The sequence below is a fragment of the Pieris brassicae genome, chromosome 8, assembly GCF_905147105.1.
Source record: "Pieris brassicae chromosome 8, ilPieBrab1.1, whole genome shotgun sequence".
In the NCBI taxonomy this organism is placed as follows: Eukaryota; Metazoa; Arthropoda; class Insecta; order Lepidoptera; family Pieridae; genus Pieris; species Pieris brassicae.
This window is the reverse complement of record NC_059672.1, coordinates 20,189,541-20,202,000: the sequence shown is the minus strand read 5'-3', so window position 1 is coordinate 20,202,000 and position 12,460 is coordinate 20,189,541. Positions and strand designations below refer to the sequence as shown.

The following is a 12,460-nucleotide window of genomic DNA, read 5'->3' as shown; positions in this document are numbered from 1 at the left end:
TCGACTAAACGTTAAAAAAAATTATACCAAAAGGATTTTTGTACTAAATTACCAGGCCAATTATACTTAATAAATGTCATCGAATTCCGTGAATAAATGTAAACCCTTATTACTTAAAAATATAAAACTTCAATTGTATACAACCAATATATTAAATCTCGCACCAATTAAACTATTCGACTAGGGAAATTTACATCTTTCAAGACAAACCTACTTACATACATTTCATATATTGTAAATGGCTAATTCTCCCACAGTAATTAAAAACACAAATTATTTCTAGACATTTCATAAATCCGCCTTTAGGATAAGTAGTATAGAAACTTTATAGAGTTGTCTCATTCTATCATATTGTATTTACTATGTGAGGAAAAGAGACAACGATAGGTAAAATAGATTCGACAAAGTAATACAGCGACCATGATTAAAAAAATAAAATTGACGTTTTTATTTTATACTTTGTCAAGTTGACGGAGCTAAAATACTTTCATAACACGTTTATTTCAACTGATTTTTTATTAACTTTTACAGCGAAACCTTCGTTAGTTCCCGAAGATTACATGCAGGACTGACAAATTTTTACGTCATTTTGTTCATCACATCGGTAATCAGTCTGTGTTTACCGATCCTTAAATAACGTCAGACATAGCGCATATATGTATATGTGTGTACTTTCATTATACATATTAATAAGACGTATGTGGTCAACCTGTTAAACCATCACATCAAACAACCGGAGCGTACCTGGGCCACGAGTTGCGCTATATCCGTTACCACCTCCTTCAATTAATTTTAACGGGCAAAGTCCAGAGTTAACGGCGTGATGGTAGAAGGAAGAAACGCTGGCTTCGTAACGTTAGGGAGACGAGAATTGAGACTGCGGAAGAGGCACCTGCACCTGGCACAGGACAGGACACGCTTCAAGAGACTGACGGCTAACCTCCAGTAAAGGAGAGGCACCGAAAGAAAAGTGCAGTCACAGATGGAATCTCTTACAAATCATTGACCGAAAGGAGAAATGTGTCAACATTCGTGAAATTCAATACGAAAATAATCAATAGTATATTGACTGGACTTCTGACGAACAAATCACACAGAAAGACATCAGCCAAATGGGAGGTCTGAGTAATATTCATATGAGGAACATAAAAAATTCAGGCTGATAATCACGACTAAAATTGTATTTAAATAAATTAACTAACCAAGCAACAGAGAGGACGGCCTCGACTATAAATTAAACCCGACTTCTTTAGACCAATCATAAATTCGGAATTTATTCTAGGCACCTGATAGGCTATTTGACAAGACTTTAAAATGGTTACCATGGTAACAAATTCCACAGTTTTCCTTTTTTAATATGGCCGACATTATCAGAAGATTTATTGAAAAAGAATTGAACTTCTAATACGAGATTTTCAAAACAATTTCAGATAATTAGTAACTGTAGAATAACGTAATTGTTTTTTTTTATTCTGTTAAGCTAGGAATAAAAAAATCAAATTAAACATTCGTAATTTGAAGAACCCTTAGGCTGTCTAGGCAAGATGGCGTCGAACGCTGTGACGTGCAATGCTTGTAAACACGTAAACAAACGTGTCTATTATTATTAAATTTCACAATATATTACGAATAAAACCGTCTCCAACTCCAAGACAGTCTTATAATTAGACAAGTGAAGACATTATTTTTTTTTATAAATCAGGAGGCAAACGGCCAAGAAGCTCACCTAATGTTATATGACACTCACATTGCCAAAGGCGTCGCAAGTGCGTTGCCGGCTTTTTAGAAATCGTCGATTCATCTGTCACCGTTTATGAATATATAGATAAATGAATGTTTATTATAAGTTTTAAACTCTCAAAAATACTTCTTAATACAGTCAAATAGCCTATTATAACGCTGAAGCAAGCACCTTGCGATTGTTCGTTTAGTTATTTTAACCCTTTTAGTGCCAAGGAGCACCGTTGCGCTTCTCTCGCTAATTGTGAAAAATGTTTTTTTTATTATCATAGAATAAATATCTTCTGAAGAGAATGTGGAAAAAATTATGAATACTGGTGTATAATAACAGAAATTGTGATTTTTTTACATTAAAATGCACACATGTCTTTTATACATTAAGAAAACACTTTTTAAACGGATTGAAGCTATGTATTATTATTATAAACTTATAACAGAGGACACCGTGAGTCATTTTTGCAGAAACCCGTCATCTTTTAGTCGATATCAACTTCGGGGCAATAAATACAGATAAAACAACTTTCTCTGCAGCTGTGATACTTTTGACATTCAACACCTTTCGTCTTCAGTCACCGTGACCACGCCAATGTGAAGCACGTGAAACGTCGGAAAATTTTAAATTTTAAATTATGCAAAATAATTATAAGTTTATAAAAATACAAATAGCTTCAACCCGTTTAAAAAATTGTTTTCTTAAAAATGCACATTTTACAATATATTTGTAAAATATGTATGGCACTAAAAGGGCATAATTTTTCTCAGTTCATATAATTTTCATACACATACACATACATAACACAATAAAGTTCATAGAATTGTCAATAGAATACTGTCAAAAGATGTTAAACTCACATTCTTCACCAATAAAACAATGGCGCTGACAACAAATCTGAATGACATTTAAACTAACAAAAAACAAAAAAGAAAACTATAGATTTCGAATTCATTATAGAATAGCAAAAGATAATAGAGCAGATTAAAATCAGCACAATTGTTTGTGATAGTCTGTGGTTCACATTTCGTATTTTATTGTCTATAGTCAGGTCTTAGAGACCTATTTACAAGCATACAAAAATTGTCGTAACGTTTAATAATCTGTCAAAATTGACAATTAGCATTAAATCAAATTGCGTCTGTTATTTATAATAATAATAACAAAATTGGTTTCCGCAAAAAAATAAATAAAATCAATATAGCCGACTCCCTGTATCTCCATTACCTATGACTTGTCATCATCATCCGTCGTGGTCAGATTTGGCTCCGACTCGGCTCTTCTCCTGAGTCCCTCTGCATCAGGAGAGGTATCCCTTTCCACCTCCACCTCATTTGGCGAAGATTTATTTATATCTGGCGCGCTACGGCTCACTTCCACCTGCAAACGTCCGTATGTTTTGTCTCTATCGCTTTGCATATAAATAAAAGAGACGTATGATCGTATGATCTTTTATATGTCGACATGAGTCTGTTTGAAGGCAAGACCTTTTTATATCAGTTTTAGATTATTTGATGCTTTTAAATTTAGTTATAAATACACTTATTAAACGAAATTTCGACTTTACGTGTAATAATATTAAAAAAAGTTTTTTTTTTTACAAAAATTTATATTTAAAAAAAAATCAAACCGTTTAACTTACCAATTCGTTATCGTATTCGGGCTCGAGCTTGACGTTATCGTTTAGACTATCGTTCAGATAACAAACTCCGTTCAAATCGATCGCGCTGTTTGAGAAAATGGCCGCTGCCCCCGTTGAGTCTACCCGAGGCTCGCTTTTCTAAAACATTATTTACAGTACTAACCTACACGACAGCTAACATTGGAAATGTATACTTTACAACGATCTAGGGTTTCCAAGGGTGTGAAAGTTTGTTTGTCCACAAATTTACCAGAAACTAAGTTATATCGAGAGGATTCGATTTAATTATACCAATTGACTGGAACATCAAAATCGGTTTAGTGGTTTTTACGCGGGCTTTTATCATCAACTTTTATACAACGAATACTCACAATATCACCAGCAGGAACTATAAACTTAAGTCGTTTCCGGTCTGGGGGTTCGTTGTCTGTCGCTTTGTGTGTGTACACCTCTTTGAAATCTTTGAACTCACTGAAATTTCATTTACATAAGACAAAAAAAAAATCATTAATTTTTTTGTAACGTATAATGTCTCGAATGCGGTTCATCAGTCGTCTTAGCCTCTCAGGATTCGATTTCGACGCATAATTGTTCGAACGGTAGGCAAAGAACTGTTATTGTTTTAAAAAAAACACATATACAAAACAATTGACGCACAGCAGTGATTCGTACACACCTCAGCATCTCGTATAAAACGGCTGGACCATTTAGAGTATTCTTTGAATTCTGAGGAAGGTTTTTGGAGTTTACTCCTTAAGAAACGATTTGAGTTATAAGGCCCGGTACGGAAATGTTATGAGGAGTAAAATCAAGTGTAACACGAAAAGTTGAGGCGTTACGTAGAAAGAGACAAACATATATATCTGTAGGATTGAACTCATTCTCTCTCTAAAATTGGATTTGTATAAATTGAACACAATTATTATTGTTATTATTATTTATATTGTTTTGTAACATACTTTATGTAATACGCTTTATTGAAGTAATATAAATAATCCGAATAATTCCAAATATATGTTTGTTTCTCTTATCATTTTAGCAGATGCGTGTAACACGAAAAGTTGAGGCGTTACGTAGAAAGAGACAAACATATATATCTGTAGGATTGAACTCATTCTCTCTCTAAAATTGGATTTGTATAAATTGAACACAATTATTATTGTTATTATTATTTATATTGTTTTTAAACTTACTGTATGTAATACGCTTTATTGAAGTAATATAAATAATCCGAATAATTACAGATATATGTTTGTTTCTCTTATCATTTTAGCAGATGCGTTCATTTCCCTTTTTTTCTATTCGATATATATCATAATTATCGTTCGTAAGGAGTAAACTCCAATCGTGCGTCGTAGCTGACACACACACATTTTTGTTTTTTATAATAGGGGGGGGGGGGGGGGAAACCGGCCAATAAATTAAATGTGTCGTTTTCATTGTGTTAAAATTTGTCGCGTATCCGATGCCACCTGACAGCTCGATGTCAATAGAGATAGCCCATTGGTCATTCTTCAGCCAAAATTAAATTCGTCTTTTCTTATTTGAACTTTATAATTAGTAGGATGTATACTTAATGACTATCAAAATAAAAGCCAAATTTCAAAACACCAATAAGGATTTAAAGAAAAAACTTTAATTAAATTAAAAATGTTCTTTGATAGTTCATAAAATATAGTAATGTTATCAAATATTCATGTCGGAAAATGTGGAGTACGCTCGTATTTTGAATTTAATGTAGAATAAAATTGGAGAAAAAAAAATCCGAAAAGTAAACACTCTATTGGTTAACATAACAATATGTTCATTATATTGGTAAGCTACTAAAAAGTTAGGCTAAATAAAAAAAAACATATTGAGTCGAAATAAAGATCGCGGGGGCAGCTCGTTGATAAGAACAAAATATATATAAATATAAATTGAGGAATAATGTGTAATGATTTTTCAAATATTACCGTTTAGGTGTTGACTGCTGGCTGTCACCTCGGTCGCTCTGGTGTAAGGTGATCAAATCACACGCTTTCCCCAATATGACAATAGATATTAAAACTCTGACCGTTATGAGGCACAAATACGCCACAAATATTAGGAAAATTGCTGCGAACCTAAAAAGTACACAAATTCCTAAAGTCGATATCAAACCATGGCATATTTTTAAAACCATCATTTTTTTTTATTACTTAGTATTGTCTTTGGTTAACATAGATTTTACAGCTTCGACCTGTCATCTTTTAGTCGATATCAACTCCGGGGAAATAAATACAGATAACACAACTTTCTCTACAGCTGTGATACTTTTGACATTCAACACCTTTTGTCTTCAGTCACCGTGACCACGCCTATGTGAAGCACGTGAAACGTTGGAAAATTTTACTTTTAGAAATTATGTAAATAATTATAAGTTTATAATAATACAAATAGCTTTAATCCGGTTAAAAAATTGTTTTCTTTCAATTTGTTATTACTGTTATTCTGTATGGTATTTTTCAAAACCAATCATTGTTGTACCAGAGTTTTTTTTATAGAACAGGGGGCAAACGGGCCGGTGGCTCATCTGATGTTAAGCGATACCTCCGCCCATGGATACTCAATGCCAGAGGGTTCGCGAATGCGTTGCCGGCCTGTTAAGAATTGATACGCTCTGAAAAGGCGGGCTTATGCTTTTCTTTATAATAATTTCTCATTTGCTATTATTATTTTAGTGCGTATATCATACGAATCATAAAAAGGAAACGTAGGACGACCACAAAAGTGATGGACTGACGACATGACTGGAGAAATGGATGGAGGAATCTGAGAATAGACCCAAATCAGGTGGAGGCCTTTAGTCAAAAGGAGTCTTACTGCAGAACACGAAGTTATGGAAATAACAATAAATAAGGTAAATTAAGAGTATTATAACAAAACTCACACCCATTTGATAAGTATTTTGAAAAAGTACGCGAAACGTCGGAAAAAAAAATTAAAATTTAGAATTATGTAAATAACTATAATTTTTAAAAGTAATACATAGCTTTAATCCGTTCAAAAAGTGTTTTTCTTAGTATGGAATTAAGTTATTATTATTATAATACTAAAGTCTGTGCGGCGGAACGGGCTTGGCGTTATGTATCCACATTTTTTACTAATACACTTTTTATCTCAAGTATCAAGATTACTGTCTAACTGGCGCAGTAAAGTAGTTAAATCAGAGAGTTAATTGAATCTCTAGACAGTTAATTAAATGTCGATATTCAATCAAGTCGCTAGCATTTTGATTCAAATAAAGCAGCGTCGAAAACGTTTAACTAACTGTCTGACCGAAAGCCAGCGTGTTGATTAACAATGTAAAACAAGACTCCGCCACGATTACTTCATTTGTTATTTCGTTGTGATCGTGAAGAACTTGTTGGTTGTGAAGAATAACTTGGTTATTCCGTGTTTTGCTTCATTGTAAATGGTTAGGTTAGGTTATGTTAGTGTTGTTGCCTAGGAACGTTTAGGAGTGAACGCAACGTTTAACTCGTTAAACGTTTCGTTCACTCACTTGTCTGACGGAACTTTAGCGACTTGATTGAATATCGATTTTTAATTAACTGTCTAAAGATTCAATTAACTCTCTGATTTAATTACTTTACTGCGACATAACTATAACGTTACAGTCTTTTCAACAAATAAAAAGGTTTTGCAGCGACTCCTCTAGTGTTAGATTTAGATTAGATTTTTCTAAAGACCAATCACTCACCCATCAACCTTCACGGCATGCACCAGTACCCTCGTAATAACGACCCCCAAAGGCAGTGGTATGAACCCCATCCTTCGTGCCACCAGATCCGAGTGATCGCTAAACGCATATTTTTGCCGTGTCTGGGCGACATCGTACGCCAAACTCACCGTATACTCGCGGTATACACCAAACGGTATCTCATTAAATCTGAAATTAGCAAATTCAATCTGATGATTTAGGCTGTCACTAATGGAGCTGGACTAGATACAGCGCGGAGTCAAGACAAATAGCAAAACTGGTGCTCGAGAAAATAGGAAACGGCGAGGCCAATGAAAAGATGGATTCCCGAAGGTCGCGTGCAAAACCTGGCCAAAGACGGTGAGGGTTCATGGAGCCGAAGACTTAATTATGCTATTCTAACTTATTGTGTTGCCTGATCTAAATATAAGCTTTTAATTATATGTAATTTATTTGAAGAAGTGTTCTTTGCTTACAAACCCTGATTGGTATTTGAACCCACGGTCTTCACCAGTTTGAGTGACAGTTTTAAGAAAATTATATGAAATCAATTCTTTCAACAGTAGAACATTATTTTCTAATGACAGGGGTTTATTTTAAAGTCAAAATATTTTATAATAAAATTCCATAACAATATACATTGATACATCTGCGTGTACTAAACAGTTTATATAACATATACTAGATATATAATATGATTGAACATTGTTCATTGTGTATAGATGTAAAAAATAATAATAATAATGTTAATTCAAAATCATACCTTGTAATAAAAGCATGCTTCACCCAGTCAATAATCACTTCAAAAGTCAAAACCAGGACGCAGTCCGGTGCTAGGATCCAAAAACGATCTTCCTTCCACACATATTCCTTCATTGTTTGAAGCACAACAATAAACAACAAGACGGAGAGGTGTAGCCTCTCTCTCACGTCACTACAAGACACTTGGAATAAGTTGTTTTTGTCAAATTTCTTGAATACGCTACCTTTTAGTTCCACAAACTGAAATTTTTAAATATATATAATTTATTTTAGAAAAATAAATAATATTTAATAGTTAAGTAGATTTTATTTTCATAATAATATAATATGGGAAATACTGAATTTGTATTTAGACTATTCAATTATTTTTTTGCGTCTAATTATCTCTACGAAACATATTTCTGAATATATTGACACATTTACTAAACATGTTAATTCTTGAAACGCAAAATACATAAATATGTATGCGCTAATAATCTAAATAATCACAAAATACACTGATTATCACGCATAATTAGCAAATTAACATTGACATCAGCATTTCCCATTATGATCTAATTCATGACATCAACTTACATTGTTAGACATCATTATGATGAGAAGGCTCTTATTGTTTGAATTAAAGGCGACATTTAGTGTTGTTGCTTGAAACAGCACTAACAAACTGTGAAGAACTGATACAAATTAAGGAGATACATGCTTATAAAAAAAATTAAAATATTCATTGCTTAATCGCCATGACTTGTAATATTTTATATCTTATCAAATTTAAATTGTAGACAGTTAAAGCACTGCAATCCTTATTGGAAAACCTTATACTAATGCAACCTATATATAATAGGAATTCTTAAAAGGATACACACATAGATCATAGCAAATATTAGATGTGGGATTACACCTAAATGCTCTCTTTTTCTATCTCTTGGTTCCGTTGCAGTCCAAAACAGTGCATCTATTGTATCTTGACCGAATGCTGAGAATAATCTGTCACCAACTTCTAACATATTGTAGAAAATATACAATTTCATTACACTTTGACTCTTCACAAGGTGATACATCATATTTGTGTCTATATAACACATGATTATACTACATACTAATAAAATAAATCCTTTAAGTACATCGCATGTTTCAGCTGGCTTGAGAATGCTGGATCGTGAATTTGAATAGAACCTAAAATTAATTAATTCTAGATTAGCTGCTGTTAACTTTAGGATACAAACATATTCTTCTATCTTTCACAAAAAATACATAAAAATATATTTTATGCTTGTATAATTTGATATAATAAAATATTCTTATTATGTAACAAAGAAGTTCAAATCTTACCCAAAACATCTCCTAAATAATCTATCCAAAAATGACCAAAAGGCCAAAATAAATCGTAACGGAAGAAATGTATAAATAAAGAGTAGAGAGTCAGCACATTGAAAGAACCCATATGCCATAAACTTCTCAAGCTCTTGCGGTATTTTAATGAAAGAATAGACTTTTTCACGTCGTGCTGAGAACCTTTCTTCATCATGTTCTAAGAAATAGCCTCTTGTAAGTTCTACATGCAAAAATGTGAATAGTGAAGCTCTCTTTTCGTCATCTGAAAAATGATTAGTTATCGTAAGATAAATCTGGTAAAGGTGCTTAATAACCTTATTATGATCTAAAGTAAGAATATATATCATGAAATTATTATCTTTACCTATATGTCTAGTCTCCTTGATGGGCCTATCTCCAAGTTCTGCCGAAAATGTTTGGCTAACATTTTTGAAACGTAACCTTTTGGTTTGCTCCTTTAAATCTTCATCCTTTAATGTCATGGTAGACAAATAATGTTTAGCTATGTATCATATCTAAAAAAACAAATTACAAAAATTGTATATCCAAAAATAATAAATTATGTCACACCGACAAAAATATGAAAACATGAACAATTTTGATGAACATTGAACAATAAAGTTACTATATAGTATGTACCCAATCCAATGCACAATACAAAATAGTAACAGAATTGATAGCAGTCACTGTCAAAACCTTTCAACTCAACAGAATACTATACCTACGATAACAAGATGATCATAGTTGACACTTGACGATAAGCCATTTTATTCACCTGTTTAATGTGACATGTCTGCATAATTAAGAATGTAAACTAATTTTGAATATTAGCTCTCCATATTTTCAAATGAAAGAATTACTACCACACGTCAATTAGTTTCCGATTATATAAAGTAAACATGCGATGCGGACTCGTATTCGATGTGACGGTGTGACGTCATCTCACAACAGTGAGACTAGTCCGACAGTCCGCTCGCGCTCTCAGCACGATGTCGTCTTACGTTTCATTAGAAATTATAAATACGTACTTTCAAAATTTTCCAATCCAAATACTAGTAAATCATGTGTAGTGTCAAAATGTTCAAATACAATAACCAATGCGCCTGACAAATTGTTTTTAATCGTTCCTAAGGACGTCCAAAATGTCATAAAACTTTCGACGACAAAATCGACGAAAGATTTTTGGAAATGATTAATTAAATAATGAATAGACATCATTTCAGCATCTTTTTTTTTCACATAAATAATGTGAGAGAAAGCAAGTATTTGAAGCTCTCAAAGTTTTAATGCTACCATACCAAAATAAAATTTTCCTTCCTGGCCGGGTGCATGACGTGATAGCATTTTTCTTCCTCGTAGTTCGGTGGCAACGAAATCAGTACAGATACCGGCAAACCTCTTGAACATTAAACAAGGAAAAGTTTGCGCATCGTACACGTAATAATTTTCTTTTTTAATATTTTTTTCACAAGCCTCCTCTCAGAACAAGAGGGCTTGATAGTTCTCACGCGAGTTTTCACTCAGTGCAGATTGTGAACTTCACACGCACCATTGAATTGCTTCGCTGGTTGGTGTAGGTTTCTTTACGATGTTTACCTTCATCGCAAAGCTCGTGATAAATTTCAAATGTTATTAATAATGATTGTGGAAAAAATATTTAAATAATTTAATCATCATCTAAAATAGATATTCCGTACATTAGGTCATTAGCAGAGCTAGTGCTTGGTCTAGGACCTAGGTTCAGAGGAGATTGAGTTATCATGATGATATCACTATCCTATTCATCATCATTATCATCCTCGGACTCATTATCGTCAGAATAAATAACGAATTGGTTGGTTACTAAATCTACAACATGATCACTATTCATGCATGCCAGTGTACCTAGGAGGCAAAGGAACGTGTACACAGCGTTAGACACAAACGTCAACTGATTTACCAATCACGCGATGGACACATCACGCCACCCCGCACCACCACCCCTGCGACTTGGTACTAAGCTGTAAATTGACGTGTAGTTAGTGGGACTCCGGTAATGCATATAAAATCAAAACTAGGTGTTTTTGACTAAAAACTAAATCTTTCAACCGATTTGGCATACCTATTAACATTCTTAATTAAAGAAAATTACATGTAGGTACACTATGTAGTGAGAAGAAGACACTGAAAGAAGAGAAAAGGGCTTGTAGGTGATTAGTACGTGTCGTCATGAAACAATAATTTGTTCTGAAAAGAACAGTTAATTGCGTTACCGTTAGGACAACTTTTTGCCGCGCCTCGATTTTATTGTCTACGCACCCTTCGCATCTTGGTACCACATGTTACCACTAGTGGCCAGGTAGGATAATTTTTGTATATAAGTACAACCGCGCGACAACTACCGCAACAGTCGTTCTCGCTACCATTTACAATCACGCTCGTGGAACGCATCAACAAAGCGCAACGAAAACCGACGAGAGTCGCAGATGGAAGATCGAAGCCGGAAAAAATCTCCAATGCCGTACTGCTATTACCATCATCGCTACGGTATGGACGCGAAGAAATGCACACCACCATGCCCATGTTTCAAGCCCATAAATCAGTCGGAAAACTAAAAGTAACGCTGGCCGCGGCGGGAACCGGCGTTACCGAATCATCACACCGCCTTTTCGTCACCGACAGGGTAACGAAACTTACCTTTTTGGTCGACACAGGAGCCAATATCTCCGTGCTACCAAAGGCAAAAGGCTCACGCGAAAAACCACTGCCGTTTCAACTCTACGCCGCCAACAACACGGTCATTCCAACATACGGAGAGAAGTCACTCCAACTTGATCTTAACCTCCGAAGACCATACACATGGAAATTCGTCGTAGCAGATGTGTCTAAGGCAATCCTGGGAGCAGATTTCTTGCAGTACCACCACCTCATTGTCGATGTCAAAAACCGAAGATTGATCGACGGGAAAACAAAGCTAGTAACAAACGCTCAACTCAGTACTGCAGACATACCTACAGTTCGTAGTATAGACATTGAGCAAAATTACCACAGCATACTAGCAGATTTCCCAGGCACAACCAGAATCACTTCAATGAAGCTTAGTCCCAAACATTCCGTTGAACACTTCATTGAAACAAATGGACCGCCCCTTCACTGCAAGCCACGCCCCATTGCACCGCATCGTTACGAAATGGTCAGGAAAGAATTCCAAAACATGATCGATCAAGGGTTATGCAGACCAAGCAAAAGCCCTTGGGCATCACCTCTTCACGTCGTGCCAAAGAAGAAT

At 34.4% G+C, this 12,460-nt stretch overlaps 1 protein-coding gene across 2 annotated transcripts; it reads right to left on the bottom strand.

The window, feature by feature from the left end:
- Positions 1-2,370: 2,370 nt before the first annotated feature.
- Positions 2,371-9,840, bottom strand: LOC123713566 (protein TAPT1 homolog). Of its 2 annotated transcripts, XM_045667291.1 has the most exons (10): positions 9,557-9,840; positions 9,190-9,454; positions 8,720-9,033; positions 8,437-8,534; positions 7,862-8,100; positions 7,099-7,287; positions 5,330-5,479; positions 3,746-3,845; positions 3,375-3,512; positions 2,373-3,112 (listed from the first exon to the last, which is right to left on the bottom strand). In XM_045667291.1, exons 1-10 carry the CDS (start codon positions 9,672-9,674, stop codon positions 2,960-2,962), a joined length of 1,764 nt encoding a protein of 587 aa, XP_045523247.1. In that variant the 5' UTR covers positions 9,675-9,840; the 3' UTR covers positions 2,373-2,959. The 2 variants fall into 2 exon arrangements, with proteins under 2 accessions (XP_045523248.1, XP_045523247.1); XM_045667292.1 differs by lacking the exons at positions 9,190-9,454; positions 9,557-9,840 and having other exon boundaries at positions 2,371-3,112; positions 8,437-8,524; positions 8,720-8,765.
- Positions 9,841-12,460: the final 2,620 nt, after the last annotated feature.